At 41.3% G+C, this 15,116-nt stretch overlaps 4 protein-coding genes across 5 annotated transcripts; 3 read left to right on the plus strand and 1 right to left on the minus strand.

Moving 5' to 3' along the window:
* The first annotated feature begins 233 nt into the window (after positions 1–233).
* Positions 234–2,094, plus strand: uqcc4 (ubiquinol-cytochrome c reductase complex assembly factor 4). Its single transcript, XM_085465945.1, has 2 exons — positions 234–437; positions 1,327–2,094. Exons 1-2 carry the CDS (start codon positions 352–354, stop codon positions 1,649–1,651), a joined length of 411 nt encoding a protein of 136 aa, XP_085322071.1. The 5' UTR covers positions 234–351; the 3' UTR covers positions 1,652–2,094.
* A 167-nt stretch (positions 2,095–2,261) lies between these two features.
* Positions 2,262–4,126, minus strand: h3f3d (H3 histone, family 3D). The gene is made up of 4 exons (XM_085465944.1): positions 3,998–4,126; positions 3,118–3,260; positions 2,814–2,967; positions 2,262–2,725 (listed from the first exon to the last, which is right to left on the minus strand). Exons 2-4 carry the CDS (start codon positions 3,243–3,245, stop codon positions 2,597–2,599), a joined length of 411 nt encoding a protein of 136 aa, XP_085322070.1. The 5' UTR covers positions 3,246–3,260; positions 3,998–4,126; the 3' UTR covers positions 2,262–2,596.
* An 897-nt stretch (positions 4,127–5,023) lies between these two features.
* lg8h8orf33 (linkage group 8 C8orf33 homolog) lies at positions 5,024–7,178 on the plus strand. Of its 2 annotated transcripts, none has more exons than XM_085467219.1 (5): positions 5,024–5,239; positions 5,449–5,885; positions 5,971–6,061; positions 6,255–6,401; positions 6,483–7,178. In XM_085467219.1, exons 1-5 carry the CDS (start codon positions 5,212–5,214, stop codon positions 6,695–6,697), a joined length of 918 nt encoding a protein of 305 aa, XP_085323345.1. In that variant the 5' UTR covers positions 5,024–5,211; the 3' UTR covers positions 6,698–7,178. The 2 variants fall into 2 exon arrangements, with proteins under 2 accessions (XP_085323345.1, XP_085323344.1); XM_085467218.1 differs by lacking the exon at positions 5,024–5,239 and adding an exon at positions 5,246–5,298.
* Positions 7,179–8,000: 822 nt separating this feature from the next.
* On the plus strand, positions 8,001–14,958 carry anks3 (ankyrin repeat and sterile alpha motif domain containing 3). Its single transcript, XM_085465946.1, has 16 exons — positions 8,001–8,082; positions 8,437–8,618; positions 8,699–8,897; positions 9,759–9,880; positions 9,977–10,058; positions 10,260–10,377; positions 10,504–10,653; positions 11,387–11,512; positions 12,096–12,211; positions 12,293–12,445; positions 12,532–12,656; positions 13,084–13,225; positions 13,319–13,577; positions 13,647–13,718; positions 13,807–13,898; positions 13,989–14,958. Exons 2-15 carry the CDS (start codon positions 8,452–8,454, stop codon positions 13,887–13,889), a joined length of 1,914 nt encoding a protein of 637 aa, XP_085322072.1. The 5' UTR covers positions 8,001–8,082; positions 8,437–8,451; the 3' UTR covers positions 13,890–13,898; positions 13,989–14,958.
* The last annotated feature ends 158 nt before the right edge of the window (positions 14,959–15,116 follow it).

The following is a 15,116-nucleotide window of genomic DNA, read 5'->3' on the forward strand; positions in this document are numbered from 1 at the left end:
AAGAAAGAATATTATAAATAAGACAATACGCTGTAGCTCAAAAGTACTTAAAATGCTCAAAAATAAAATAAAATGCAGACTGGTGGTACGGTGTAAAATCGAAGTAATTATACTTTCAAGCCTAAATGTGCCATTATCTTTAGATATAGTCATACTACTGCTAATAATAATAATAGAATAATAAATTATTCTATGGGTTAGAGACAGCCGGTCATAACCAGCGTCTCTCGCTGTTTCTGGCCGGAGAGAATTGAAGGTTGCACAATGGTGTGTTACATGACCTGACTGAAAAGGTTTTGCTGGGCAAACCTTCAGTTTCGTAGTGTTGAGTAAGATGACCGGTTGTCCATCATGTCTATAGCAGCAGTCTTTGCCCGTCTGACACGAGTGGCTTTGAGTCGAGGAACATTTATTCATAGCGGTGCAGCGACCGTGAGGTGAGTGTCAGTATGTGTTTCCCCGGCTCATGGAAAGCATGTATTCAATGTGTAATGGTGGTTCAATGACAGTGTAGTATCTTTAATTGTTGGTCAGCTTTTCTTAATTTTTCCTAGAAGACACACCTTGGTCCTTTGACGTTAATCTAGTTACTAGGCTTTGGATGGATAGCAGGAGTTTTCCTTTCATGAGGACGTATGACTAACTAAAGTACAGTCACCGTCCGTGTGTTGCCGTTGTGTCAGAGGTTAGATTTATCATTTTCAATAGAGCAGCTTCAGGAATTGTCTCTAGGTGGCATCATCACTGTGTTTTGAGCAACAATTTACAGATGGACACACTCCTCAAGTTTTTTAAAGGCTAATTCAAAGGTAAAATGTTATACATAAACTCATTTTTTGCATTGGAATAATTCAGAAATGTTTTTTTCTACTGCTTTATTTATTTATTATGTAAGGAGCTATCTACCTCCTGAACCTATGATCATCTGTATGGTTGATCTTGAACATCAGTTTCTATAAAACATCTATTGCATATTATGTGCGTCTATGGATATTTGACCTCTGGAAATGTATCATAAATCCAGTGTATAAATGAAAATGATGATCGGATTAATATTTTTAGTGCCCATTAAGGACTATAATCTCCAGCTGTGGATGTTTCAGCTTCTTAAAAACAAAACAGCAGTTTTAAAAAAGTGTTTTCAGTTTCATAAATATATTTCACTTCTAATCTTAAGCAGAAGTCCACAAGTATTAATATCTAAGTAAATATTGTAGTATACTATCTAAGGTGAAGTAGCGTTTAAGTGCACCAAGTGTACTTTCAAACCACTAAGTCTTTCAACCTAAACTAATTTCTTATCTTCTCTGTTTTTCTTGCTGGAAGACTCCACAGTGTGCGGTCTCTAGCTCTGAGCTCTGAGCTGTCGTGCAAGTCCAAACAATCTGCTGATGATGAGGAGGTGAAGAGCGAGCCCATTAAGTTCTCAACCAGCAAAGCCAGCCACAGGACCTGGAGAGTCGACCGCTCAATGGGGAGCCAGTACGAGCGTCCTATGTGGAAAGTTGTGCCCATCAGCCTGCTTGCCACCGCCTTCCTGTTGTGGTGCGCTTTCAGGGATGAGACAGACATTGACGCAGCTTTGGAGAAGCAGCTGCATGAGCATGTACCCAGCGTGCTTTCAAATGAAGAGGATACAACTAAAAAATAAAGGCGCTTATTGGAATATGTGGACATATGTTGTATCAGGTTGTATTTATTGTGAATTGTACTGTGTGGACCTGGAACACAAAGTCAATGCTTTGTGTGGAAATAAGGCTGTCCATTGATACATGAATGTCATAAATATTCCAATAACTACAGGTTATTAGTTCAAACCTGGACTAAGAGGCCTCAGTTAAACTCATTCATCCTGGAGTCTAGTTTAACTGTTTTCATCAGGGTCTGGTTTACTCTACAGCTGTTGCAGGCTTTTCTATTTCACATTTGCAGATTGTATCGTTTCAAAATACTGTTCACATTTGGCTTTATTTACTTGTGATGCAGGTTATTACATGATGCTGTACGTCTTAAGTTTAAGAGCTAACATTAATTGGGAAATACTCCTTTTAGCCAGTCATGGCTTACAATGTCAATAAACTTGAACAACAGGCATTTGCCAGTCTGTTCTGAATCACTGTTTCAGAGTGCACATGATCACTTGATGAACATCCAACTTGTTAGATCGAAGTTATAGTACAAAGAAGCCCTGGCATTGAGCCAATGGGTCTCTTAAATTTGTACTTGTACCCAAGGTTGTCTGCAGTAAACTTGAGTCAGGGTGAGGTAGCAGAAAGTTTATTTACAGCACAATGAGAAATCCTATGACATGCACACACAGGATTAAAAAGATACAGACCCTAAAATACATTTGCAGACCTGAGGAAGGAAGTGAGATATTCTGCTTTAGGAGTTACAGATATCAAGCACTACTCTACAGCAAACAGGACAGCTGAAGGAAGAGTGTGTGAAATGGAAATACAAAAAAACATGCCTCAAACTACAAATCACTTAAGGTGGCACACATGCTGGTAAATAGTTCAAGATTTACAAAACAAACCCCAGTCAGTCCCCCACCCACCCCCAACCCAATAAAAAGATAAAAATCCAAAAGCATTTATGCTCTCTCCCCTCTAATTCGCCTGGCCAGCTGAATGTCCTTGGGCATGATGGTGACCCTCTTTGCGTGAATGGCACACAGGTTGGTGTCCTCAAACAGGCCGACCAAGTAGGCCTCGCTGGCTTCCTATAAGAAAGAGAAAAGAAAACATTAAATACTAGAACAAATTAGAACTTGAACTTGTTCATATTTTAAAACAGATGCATTTTCTGACCTGGAGAGCACCAATGGCTGCACTCTGGAAACGAAGATCCGTCTTGAAGTCTTGAGCGATTTCCCTGACCAGACGCTGGAAAGGCAGCTTCCTGATGAGCAGCTCAGTGGACTTCTGGTACCGACGGATCTCACGCAGAGCAACAGTACCGGGCCTATGAAACAAGCCATATTCTGAATTAGTGCCCAGAAACAAAAACATTGTAGCAACTACACAGTTTTAGAAAACAAAAGTAAAGTTAGTTTCCACAGCCAGTGTAACCACTTATGCCTATAACAGCAATACAGAGGTATGATTGTTGTACCTGTATCTGTGGGGTTTCTTCACTCCACCAGTAGATGGCGCGCTTTTCCTGGCTGCTTTAGTGGCCAGCTGCTTCCTAGGAGCCTTTCCTCCTGTGGATTTACGAGCGGTCTGCTTTGTACGAGCCATTTCTCACCTGCAAGTCTGAAAAACAAATAAACGTGGATATTTAAACAAAGTGAATTAAAAAAAACAAAAACCCGTTATTTACGTTATAAATCACCGAACGAGAGTCTGTTCCCTTTATGCGGCTCTACCTATGACACATGACTCACGTCGTTTAAAAAAAAAAAAAAAAAAGGTGGCGAAACAACCGTCCTACCTTTTACTTCTGTTTACAGTGAAAATAAACTACCATAAAGGGTGCCAACGCCTCATTCATCGGTGGTGTTACCATTATCAGTGACGACAAGTTACAGTTACCACTTTCATGGTTTTATTCAAATATCGTACACAAACCTCTAAGCACCGCCACCATTAAGCTAAAGGAGACACACACGTTTCTTTGCTTGCCTGTCGAGCATTTTTAAAGCTAGCATGGACGGTTGCAAAATGGCGCCAGCTAGTTACCGCGAACATTTACAATACAATTAACCATTTAATGTCACCAAAAACAACTTGGCACTCAGTCGTATAAGTGAACATTAAGATTAGTTTCTAATTATGTAGTCATACCTTAAGAGCAGTCAAATCGGCTAAATTTAAGCCATCAGCTAGCTCTTAGCTACAAAGCGCGCCGTTTTGTTGTCAGTTTTTCGATTAACGATAGTCCCACCGCTTTTCAAAGCTTCTCATCAACACCAAAATTCAAATAGATAATATATGTAATTCACATACTGATGATTTTAAATAAAACCAATAAACAAACATAACAGCCATACCTCGGATTACTTTCGTTGTTCAGGGAAATTCAATGCCTCCTCCTTGTTAGTCACTTCTCTATGTTGCCCCGAGGGCTGAGGAGGTGGTATTTATAGATTAAGCGGAGCAGCGCTCAAAGCCCTCCCCTGAACGTATCCAATTGGTCCAAACGGAAATCCCTAACGGAATATGATTAGTTCAGGAAAAAGGAGGCTGTCTGCCTCTGCGTGTGAAGTTAGAGCGGATCGTCAGATGTACCTTATTTTAAAAAGAAGCATGTCGTTAGGTTGATTTTAATTATTCACCCACAGCTTTTCTCTCTTACTCCACACAGTTATACATATAATTTTGTCTGTGTAATCATAGAACCTGGGAATTCCTTTCTGGAAATATGGTGGTCACTGAACGCCCCCGTCTTTTAACTAATTAAGACAAGCGGGAACAATGCTGCCATACTTTTGTTATAGCCTGCACTATGTGAAAAGGCAAATGAAGTACACAGAAGACGTGCTGAAAAAGCACATGTGTACCTCACAAATCGACATACACGCTCCATACATAAACCTCTTTATATATAAATGGGAAGCTTTAGTGTGATACATAATTCTGGAGCTGACAGAAACTCGTCCAACAGACCATTTCCTCCAACTCTTTGTGCCTGCTGTGAAAAAAAAACGGAGAAGCGGGAGCGGACCAAGTTATCCTCATCACCATCATAAACGAAAAAGGCTCGGTTATTTGTATTTGAAATAATCTAATAATGACGCACTCGAATAAAGCCCTATCAGCACAGTGATATGATTGTACACTATTTATTTACTTATTTAATTATATATATATAAAATAAGCCTTTTTGTTATCTCAGGTAAAAGTGGTTTTAAAAGCTTACATAAATAGACAGTGGTCTTATTTTAAGGATTTTTCCATGAAAATGTAAAATAAAATAAAATAAAATAAAATAAAATAAATAGACAAATAAGCGCGAGAGCACAGAACATGCGCGGAACGAAGCGGGCGTTGAGGAAGTGTAAGTACACGGACCTCTTCTCGAGTAACACCGGTGGTAAGTGTCTGGTTTGGGGACTGGACATGTTTTTAAAGAGACCGAAGAGCTAAAGAAATTTAAAAAATGTTTACAAACGTATGCGGGGTTCACTGAATATGTTTGCATCGAGTTTAAAAAAAAACGGAAAATCGCGTTTCGACCTAAAAACTACAGCTCTGAAGACTCAGCATGGCCGACCAGAGGCTGTTGTACTTCGGTATATTATAACGATATAACACACATGCATGTGTTCGACCTGTTATTACTGGACTGAACGTGGGTTTTAAATCTTTTAAGTGAACTCATAAAAGCAACTGAAACGCACATGAGGGTTTTATGTCGGTGTTATCATTTCTCACAGTTAAAGTGTTGCTCTCAAAAGTGAGATAAACTAATGTTTTTGTGTCCTTTGTTTTCATTCAACAGATATCAAAGCTGAATCGAACAGCTCCACACCTGCTGCAGCCGAGGAGCCCCTCTGGTCTCGCAGCAATAACGTCTTCAGGTTTAACTTCTTCCCTGACAGTTCTCCAGCAGCTTCAGAGAAAGCACCTGCATCGGACAGGACTGAGCCAACAAGCCAGATTTCCTTCACTGAACAGGGCTCTGCTTTTGCCTTCAACTTTCAAATCCCTCCTGCAGAAGACATGGACACAACAGACACTCCAAATACTTCTCAAGGTGACCGACAGTGCGTCCCAGAGGAGAAGCCTCCCCTTTCGCAGGAGGTTGAGTCTCCACCTGAACAATCTGAGCAATCAAAAACAAAGAAGAAGAAAAAGAAGTCAGGGAAGAAAAACTCCTCGAGTATTGAGCCACTGCAGAAGCCAGCTGAGGAGAGTGAAGGTGCTGCAGAGGAGCTGGTCAGTGTGCAGTGCTTTAAAGTAATTACAGTGTGTTTGAGGTGAGCAGTTTGATTGGTTGATTTTATGTCTGAATGTGTTTTAGGGTCAAGAAGAGCAGCTGAAAAGGGAGCTGGACTGGTGCATCGAGCAGCTGGAGCTGGGCCTGAAGTGTCAGAAGGGCACACCGAAGCAGAGTTAGTGAGATTTGTACCTCAGTAGTACTATGATGTGGTTGGAAGGGACATACAGTGAATCCAAGTGTGAACGTAGCCTAGATTAAACTGATATTCAGGATTCTTTAATGTTTAATCTATGATCTAAACAAGGTCATACAAAAAAGTAAACTTCTAAGCATGGTGTCACCTATTGAATATGTTCTCCCTTCAGAGGACGAGGCCTCGCGTGCCCTAAAGACTCTGCGCAGCTCCAAAGCTCCTCTGCCCAAGAAGAGGCAGGTGATGAGAGCTGTAACTGGAGATTACAGAAAGAAGATGGAAGAGGAGAAGACCAAGCAATTCAAACTAATTCAGAGCGGTGAGTGAATTTTGTACCAGCGAATTCATTAAAATGGTTAAAAACTGCCACCGGCTAATGGGTTTCTCCGTGCCCCGACAGAAATCGCATCAGCCCAGGTCAAACTTGTGTCAGAGTCCCCAAAGCAGTCTGTTTTCCACCGGAGAGCTGAAGACAAAACTCAGACATCACTCGCTGAGGAGAAGCTGCAGCGCACTGAAGCTCACTGTGCAGAGCTGACGCCGCAGACTCAAGAGGCGACGCCGGTTTTTGTTCTTATCCCATCGAAGGAGGAGTTTCACTTCAATTTTCTCTGACTTGTCTGTCCTGATGCCAAATCCTTCACAATGCAGCATGCTGGAGATAAAGTGCTACGTAGGCTGGCAGAACGGCACCGTCAGAGATCTGTGGACAACCTTCTGGTGAACGCTGAAGATATGAGGAGAGAAGACGTCAAAATCTCTGTGTTTACAGACAAAACCTTTAACTAATACATTTTTACAAAGCGTGATGCATTCACTGAATTAATGTGATTGCTCAAATCTCAAGGGAAACGTATTCAAGTCCATTCAGGCTGACAGCATGGCGCCTCGAACCATGTTACCATAAATACTGGATTGCTGTCGATTACACCTGAGGTGCCAAAATATCTTGTATATTTAGAAAAACAGACAAATATGTTTTTGTTGGACTTCTAAGATAATAATCATGTTAATTCAGAAAAAATGGTTCAAAGCATTTGAGGTTTTTTGTTTTATATTGCTATATTGCTAAATAAATAAAAAAATTGGTATTTTTGCTTGTAGTGGCTTCATTAAATGCAATGATAAAATGAAATAAACATTTCTAAGTAAAATTGTACAGTTTACAGTTAATAATCCAAATCGATAAATAGATTTTTTTTTCTTCACTAAGGCTAACATATATCTAACATATATTCCACAAAGACTTTATACATTCATGTGAAAAACAAAATGCACCTCATGATTCAGTAACTTGTAGAACCACTTTTAGGTGCAACAACTTGAGCATTAATTGTTTCTTGGGATTAATGTCCTCTCCTGGGGAAGATTATAGCATTATTGCTACAGCAAACTGAAAACCTTCCTTTTCATGTGACTGTATGTACCGCTTTTTATTAAAATGGAAACTAGTTGAGTTAGCTCTGATTTAATCAAGGATATTGTGAAAGTTTAGTCACTAATCTCACTTTATGTTCAATCTTCACTTTATACAAATATTAAAATGTCATTGTTAATGACTGAGTTAAGGTTGATTCTTAAATTGTCCCTTTTTGTGACGTTTTTACAAAGCTACACTCACAAACACAGTTGAACTGTCTCTAAAATACAATACAATTTAAAAAAAAAACAAAAAAAATTACGATGAATGAAAATGTACACACAAATAAAACAGACAATAACACTGGATGTGTTGTAAGTGGTTCATAGACTTTTAAATTCAGCCTGTGTGTGTATAACAGAGAAGTTGACCTTGAGAGCAAACATGAATCAAGAGTTTGTGTAAAGAACATACATTCCTGTGTTTATTTCCCGTTTAAGGAAGCGTGATTCCTCATATTTTCCCTTTAAAGTGTCTCTCAGACAGGATAGGGTGGTGCAAGGCTCAGCGCGGACACATTAGAGTGTGACACACATTTAGAAAAGTTTCGGCTGCTGAGAGAACAAACTACCTGCTGACTGTAAGTTTGAACTCGTTATGTTTTTCTGCACTCTGAAATACTCTTTTGCTTCTGTTTTCTTCTGTGCATTTAATTAGTTTAGCTCACTGTGTTGGTTTTATTATTGAGACCAAAAGTTTAGACGCTCACCTCGCTAAGCTAAATTAGCCAGAGGAGTGAGCCCTGTGAAATTACCGTTAGCTTTAAAGTAGCCGCTATTCGTGAGCTTGTATAAGTCAGCATTGTTTATATTTTCCATCATCTGAAGCTACAGCATTTAGGGCTGCTTGCAGGCTCGTAAGCCCCTGGTTTTAAAGTGTGAAACCAGGGCGTTGCGGTTTGTTTAGAGCAGTTTATGGTGTCTCTGTTTCCCAGGAGAAAAGAGTGAAGATGTCCGAGTTAAGCGATGACGCCAGTGAGTCAGAACAGCTGGGTGCCAGCCTCTCCCTGTGGCTGGGTGACTCCCTGCTGCGAGCTGAGGAGCTGGATGTCCCTCTGGACCTTCACACCGCCTGCTCCATCGGCCAGTACGACGTGGTGGCTGAGTGCATTAAAAAGTGAGGGCCTCTTAATACCAATATTTCCACACGGGCTAATATATTCCACAGCTTATTCACATAACTGTGTGTGCTTTCAGGCGTGAAGTGGACCTGGATGGCAAGAACATTGGAGGATGGACCCCACTTATGTATGCGTCCTACATTGGTCACGACAACATTGCAAATTTGCTGCTGGAGGCCCGTGTGAATGTAAATTCCACCACCGCCAAAGGACTCACACCCCTCATGTTGGCCGCAAGCTGTGGGAACGAAAGTATCGCATACTTTCTGCTTCAGGTACAGAATCACCCTGAATGGGGGGTGGGGGGGTGGTAAGGAGACAAAACAATGGCACAGAGATTTGTGATGATGAAACATCAGAATGACAAAAAGAGTTTGAAAAGAGACAGAGGGCCACAGGGGGTTATGTGTTCTCACAGCCTACCCACGTGTAACCTTTGTCTTAGAGGTTAAACTAACATACAGCAGCTTCTTTTTGCCACTGTGGATTTCCAGTGCATTTGATCCAAAGGCTTAAGACCTCTACAAATCAAGCACGTTGCAAAAAAACGACATGAAATTAAGAATTCAAATTCCGAATGTTGCCAAGTGAGGTGGTCTGATTGGTCAGATGTGTTAATTTGCAAATTTGCCCAGTGAAACTACAGTCTGTGTGAACGACTGCATTACGAAAAGATGAAAATATTTTTAAAGGACTAATTTTACACTGCCAGTGTGTAAAAGCTCTTTATTTTTACCCCTCAGCCATAAAAGGATGACAGGGCGTTGTCTTGGATGAGTTTGAATCTCAGTGACCTCAACCTCAAGGTCAAGGGTTAGAGGTCGAATTTTCTTGTGAATGCAATAACTCAAGGATGTCACTTGAAGCAGGAGGCTGAGGGGTAGCAATGTCAATGTTTTTTCTGTATGATATTGAAAATAACTGCCTGTGTTTTGAAGACGTGTTTTAAAAATCGGCTCTAAAACGAACCACACCTATCATCAATACTGCTCGTGTGTAATTTTGCCCGGTTTAGTAAATCTGGCCTTGGGTTTAGATTCAGCACTCTTTTTGAGCTTTAAATTTTATTGTGAACATTCAGCTTTTTTTTTTTTCTTTTCTTCTTCTTTTTTTTTTCCATTTTAAAACCCAAAAAGCAAGGGGCCGATTTGGAGTTGAAGGACTCTGTAGGCTGGACCGCTCTGTTCCACTGCACAAGCACAGGCCACCAACAGATGGTCAAGTTCCTGCTAGATAACAATGCTGACGCCAATGTCAAGTGAGTGTCTTTATTTGCTCTAAAAAGACCATCAAAAAAAAAAATAACGATCTGTTCACACTTTTGAGATTTTCATGACTCTTCCCTCATACACAGGGAGCCAGGTTCTGGCTTCACGCCACTGATGGAGGCTGCTGCTTCTGGGCATGAAATCATTGTTCAGTACTTACTTGATCATGTGAGTAGGTTACTGTGCTGGAACATACTCGTGTGTGAGTGCAAGTGGTTATGAGCCAGACCATGTCATTCTCCTTTTTTTTTTTGCCACATCTACATCTCCTGTACCTCTTCAACATCTAAAAAGATGGAGCCACATCACTGGAAAATGTAACTGACATGACTCGCACACTCACAATTTGGTAATCCTTTGAATTTTCAGAAAGTTAAAGTGGATGAACGCAACGCCAAAGGTGAGACAGCGCGTGCTCTGGCTATGATGTACGGCTATACCAAAATTGTCAGCCTCATTGACTCACGTTCTCCAAGAATGAAACCAGGTACTTGTTTAAATCTAAAATTTCTGTCTTTACTACGTCTTTCATTGTCTTTTAATTTCTAATGTTTTTTGGGGATATTTTTTTTTGGGTGGGGGGGGGGTTGGTACGTGTGTTCTGATTTGTCAGGACACTTTGAAGATCTGAGCTCCTCCGAGGACTCGGACAGCGCACCACCGAGGATACGGTCCAGCCGAAACCGAGCTAAAGGCATCAGCATCCACGATGGGCCTCAGGCCATCGCCAAGTTTCGAGTAGGAGGCACCAGCAAACTGTGTGGTACAGTGTCATGTAAAACATCCGGTCTTCAACCCGTATCTGTGCTGAGCCACACTTTAAACACCACATTTGTTCTAGTTATGAAGTTAAATTGCATTTAAAAAAAAAAAAGCTGTTTCTAAGGGTTCCCACAGGTCCTTAGAAAGTCTAAAATTAAAGTATAAGAAATAAAGGTCTTAAAGTGCCTTACATTTCAGGTAAATCTGCTCTAGGTGGTTATTTTTAAGATTGGTAGAAAAAAATTAGATTCATTTTTATTACGTTTTTAAAAATTGCTGTGCTTTAATGTGATTTGTTTTGAGTTACAATCTCTTTATTATCACAGGTATTTACGCATACACATTTAAAATTGTAGCTACATGAATTCACCACTAGGGGTCACTTGCACTTACAGCAGATACAATGTAGATGTTTTACATTCAACTTTTCAAAATTGGTCTTTTAGGTCATTATATTTCATCTGACTCTTATTATGTTTATTACATTGGTAAACAAAAAAAACAGTGACAGCAGGTGTGACATCCTTCCAAAGTAATGAGGGCAAGCTTTAAGTGATCATGTGTTCCTGCATTACTGTGCTCAGCAAAATGCTTGCTGAAACCAAAAAGGTTAAAAATTAAAATTATAAATGTGAGGGTGGAAAGCATTTTTTCCCTGTAAAGTAGAGCACATTATTCATGCTTCCGTTTATAATAATAGCTGTGTGTCGTTAATGTCACATTTGGCCTCACAGATCCTCCTGCCGCCCTGCCAGGGTACATGATGTTTCGTGGCATTGGGGAACAGAGCGAGGGTCTCTGCTACCGTGATGTGACTTCGCCTATCAATGAACTGGATGGCCAGAGCAACAGCAGCAGAGGTGTGTCTGTGTGGGTGATTTAAAAAAACAAACAAACAAACAAACCCAAAAATAACCTCTGAGACTCTGATTTTTTACAAACCTGATGGGAGTTAGTTAAATCAACTCTGGATGCATGTGTGTGGGGGTCTGAGTCACCATGGCAACCGGTAAATACGGAGAAGAGCGTCTAGTTGACTGTGAAATATGAATGTGTGTCAAAGCAAACTTTCTTTAAAAAAACAAAACCAAAAAAAAAACCAGAAGAAGAAAAAGTAATTTCAGCAGCGTCCACACAGTCATTATGTATCCAACTTAATTTCAAATAATACAGGAATTCTACCAGAAATGTGAACTTGTGTTTTAGGTCTTATTTTTTTTTTTCAGCTGTCACCTGAAAAAATACAACAAAAACTGTGTGGTTTGATACATCTGTATGAATAAGGAATATAATTGGAGCGTCAGACAGCTGTTTCAGATGCAGCAGGAGGGGGGAGGTCTGAGAGAACTTCTGTGTTTGTTGGAGAAAACTTACCAGTTTTCTCCCAAAAAATACGAAACTTGAGTGCAAACTTTGTTTGTGTTTTTCTCAACATGACTGAAGATGACAGTCCATTCTTTGACCATGACATGCCCACCATGAGGAGCAGCAGCAGCAGCAGCGAAGGCCTGCCTCATGTGATCGGCCTCAACTGGGAAGGCTCTGTTGAGAGTAACGAGGTGAACAGAAGAGCCTGCAGTTTGGACGCAAACTGTGTTCGTCAGTGTCTCGTGATAAATAGTTGCATCTTTCTCCATCAGGACTCTGACCAGTGTAAAAAGAGCAGCATTCGCAGAGTAAATAAGGGTCATCACTCAAAAGGCAAGACTCGCCACGGGAACAGCGATGGAGCTCACTCCAGCAGGACATCAAACTGTGGCGCTGGTCTTCCGCCTTCCTACACTGGCCCAAAGGCATGTTTGTGTTTGTTCAGGTTTCAGTACGTTTATTCAGATTTCCTTGAGTTCCTGGCAAGGACTAAAATCTCATCTTCATGTAGGATCTGGCAGAGTTCTTGGAGCAAATCGGCTTCTCGAAGTATCTTCCGTTACTTGAAGAGCAAGACATAGACCTGCGGATCTTTCTCACCCTGACAGAAAATGATCTCAAAGAAATAGGGATTACGTAAGATGCCGCTTCTTCCTCTTTGTGCTGTTCCCTATAGGGGTTGCCATAGCGGACCATCTGCCTCTGTCTCACCCTATCCCTAACATCATCTTCTGCCTTCTGTTTATTTTTTCCTCCTGCCTGGCAGCTTCGTCGTTTGCATCCTTTGTCAGTATATCCACTCAGGCTCCTCTGCTCATGTCCAAACCATATCAGCCTTTGTGTCCAAAACTCTCACTCTGACCTTTTCCTTTGATGTACTCTCTAATCCTGACCCTCACTCCCAATCATAATCTTAGCATCTTCAGCTCGGCCTCTTGTCTTATTGTCACCGTCTCCAAACCATACATCATAACACGTCTCAGTACCATCTTGTAAACCTTCCCTCATTTCAGATGATCCATGTTTGTGGTCTCATGTTTTGAAACTCTGTTCTGTCCTCCAGTCTGTTTGGACCCAAACGCAAAATGACTTCAGCCATTGCGAGGTGGCACAGCAACGCTCGACCACCCAGCGATGCTCTGGAACAGGCTTACGCCGACCAGCTTGAGGCTGAGATGCAAGAGATGGCCATTCAGCTACACAAGGTAAACATGAAACACTGCAAGTGTGAGATTTGTGACTTGGGTTGTTCTCACCTTGCTGAAAAGCTTTTGCATATGTTTTTCTCACCTTCGCAGCGCTGTGAGGAGGTTGAGAGCCTGCAGAGCCAGGTGTCTCAGGAGAAGGAGCTGCGCACAGTAATGGAGGGATGTCTAATGGAGGACAAAATGGCATGGAAGAAGGTCCATGCTGAGTTGGTGGAGAACCACAGGCTGGCTCAAAACATGAGTGCCATGCTGGGGAAGGAAAGGGCATGCCGCGGTGAACTGATCTCCTGTTTGACCACAGATGGGATCAGCAGCTCTGCCACTGCTGGGGAAGGAACAGGTGTTAAAGGTGAGTTGAGGTGGACTGTGCTAATTTTTGGGTTTACAAACGGTGACTTTTTTAATTTCTTTTTTGTAGCTGGGGAGGGAGCGACGTGTTCCAGTATTCAAGAGCTGATGAAGAAGATGGATTTGTATGAAGAAGAACTGGGTAAGAAGGTTTAATACTCAGTGATTTTAAGAGGTTTAGTGCAGTGACTCAAGTATAATGGCGTTGCCCGCGTGTTACATCATTACAGCTGGAAGTCTGCAAACGCTGCTTCAGAATCTGAGGCGACTGAGTGCCCCAGAAAAAGTCTCAGATAGCTGGGAACGACCCTAAGCTTTTCAGGTGACACAAGCTCGCATGCACAGAAGATTTGAGGAGCTTTTTAGCATCTGAAATAGCTGAACATAATTTGCTATTGTCATATTTTTAAAGGACCTTTTTGGAGCACTTGACGGAGGGTGATTCGCCACCCTGAACAATGTCACTGAAATGGGAGAAGGCCAAATACGAGGCCAGCCACGCCAGGGCCAGAGCGGCTCGGGGGAGCGAAGCCTCTCTGCGGATCATCTGGGATTGGCTGATGGGCCAGAGCTCGCCAGATGTGGACGAGGCTAACAAGGGTGGCGCAGCTGCTGCAGGAAAATGACAAGCAGGCACAAGGGTACCTGACCCTGACTTGCCTGTGCTGGTGTTTGTGGACTGCTGTAGATGGGCTGTGAAAATGCGGTGATGGAGGGGACAGAGGTGATGGAGGAAATCGTGGATCAGGGGTTGTAATACTGTGATATTTCTACGCAACTGTACTCAAAAGTATGAAATGTGGTTGAAGTGATGTTTATACCACCAGATGGAGAGTTAGATTATAAAAGCAGGTTAGTAGTCAAACTTAAAATGAGCTCTGCAGTTTATTTGAATGAAATCTTGTCATTTGTTATGTTTTTGAAAATAATGTCCTGCCGAATGCCTTTTAAAGAACAGAGAAGATATTAAAGTGGGTCTATTATGCACATTTCAAACTGCATATTTTGGTTATGCAGGAGTTGGAATAATTTTTGTATATACTGGACCGCTTTAGCCTATACTTTTGAGGACACCATCCAAGGTTTAAACATGAGGCGTGAGGCTGCTGTACTCACACGCAGGTCTTTGTATCAACAGAAAGACCCAAGACTGAAAGATGTGAGCACCCCCTGTGGTAATAGTATGATAGCACACACAAGGAAAAGCATTATAGGTCCTTCAGTGTTACAGCGACGCATTATTACTTTGCATATGTAGACACTGAGCTACGGAGACTGATAAATCCCCAAAACTAAAAAGAATTTCTGTATTTGAATATCAGTTAAAACCTGCCTACCTGTACAGATATTTTAGGATGTAATCATAAACCAAACTTGAAGGACTTTGTCCACAGCAGTTTTAATTATGTGATAAATTATTTGGCAAAAAAAAAAAGTAAATTTGGAGTAAAGGTGCCCAAATTTAATTTTTATTTCATTCTAACACTCTTATTGGGATTTGCGGTGCTCGTTGGGAGTTTGTGTTCTGGGATGTATGCAA

Source organism: Copadichromis virginalis, linkage group LG8 (assembly GCF_057382275.1).
Source record: "Copadichromis virginalis isolate Kocher_CV1m ecotype Utaka linkage group LG8, C_Virginalis_male_GT1.1, whole genome shotgun sequence".
NCBI lineage: Eukaryota > Metazoa > Chordata > Actinopteri > Cichliformes > Cichlidae > Copadichromis > Copadichromis virginalis.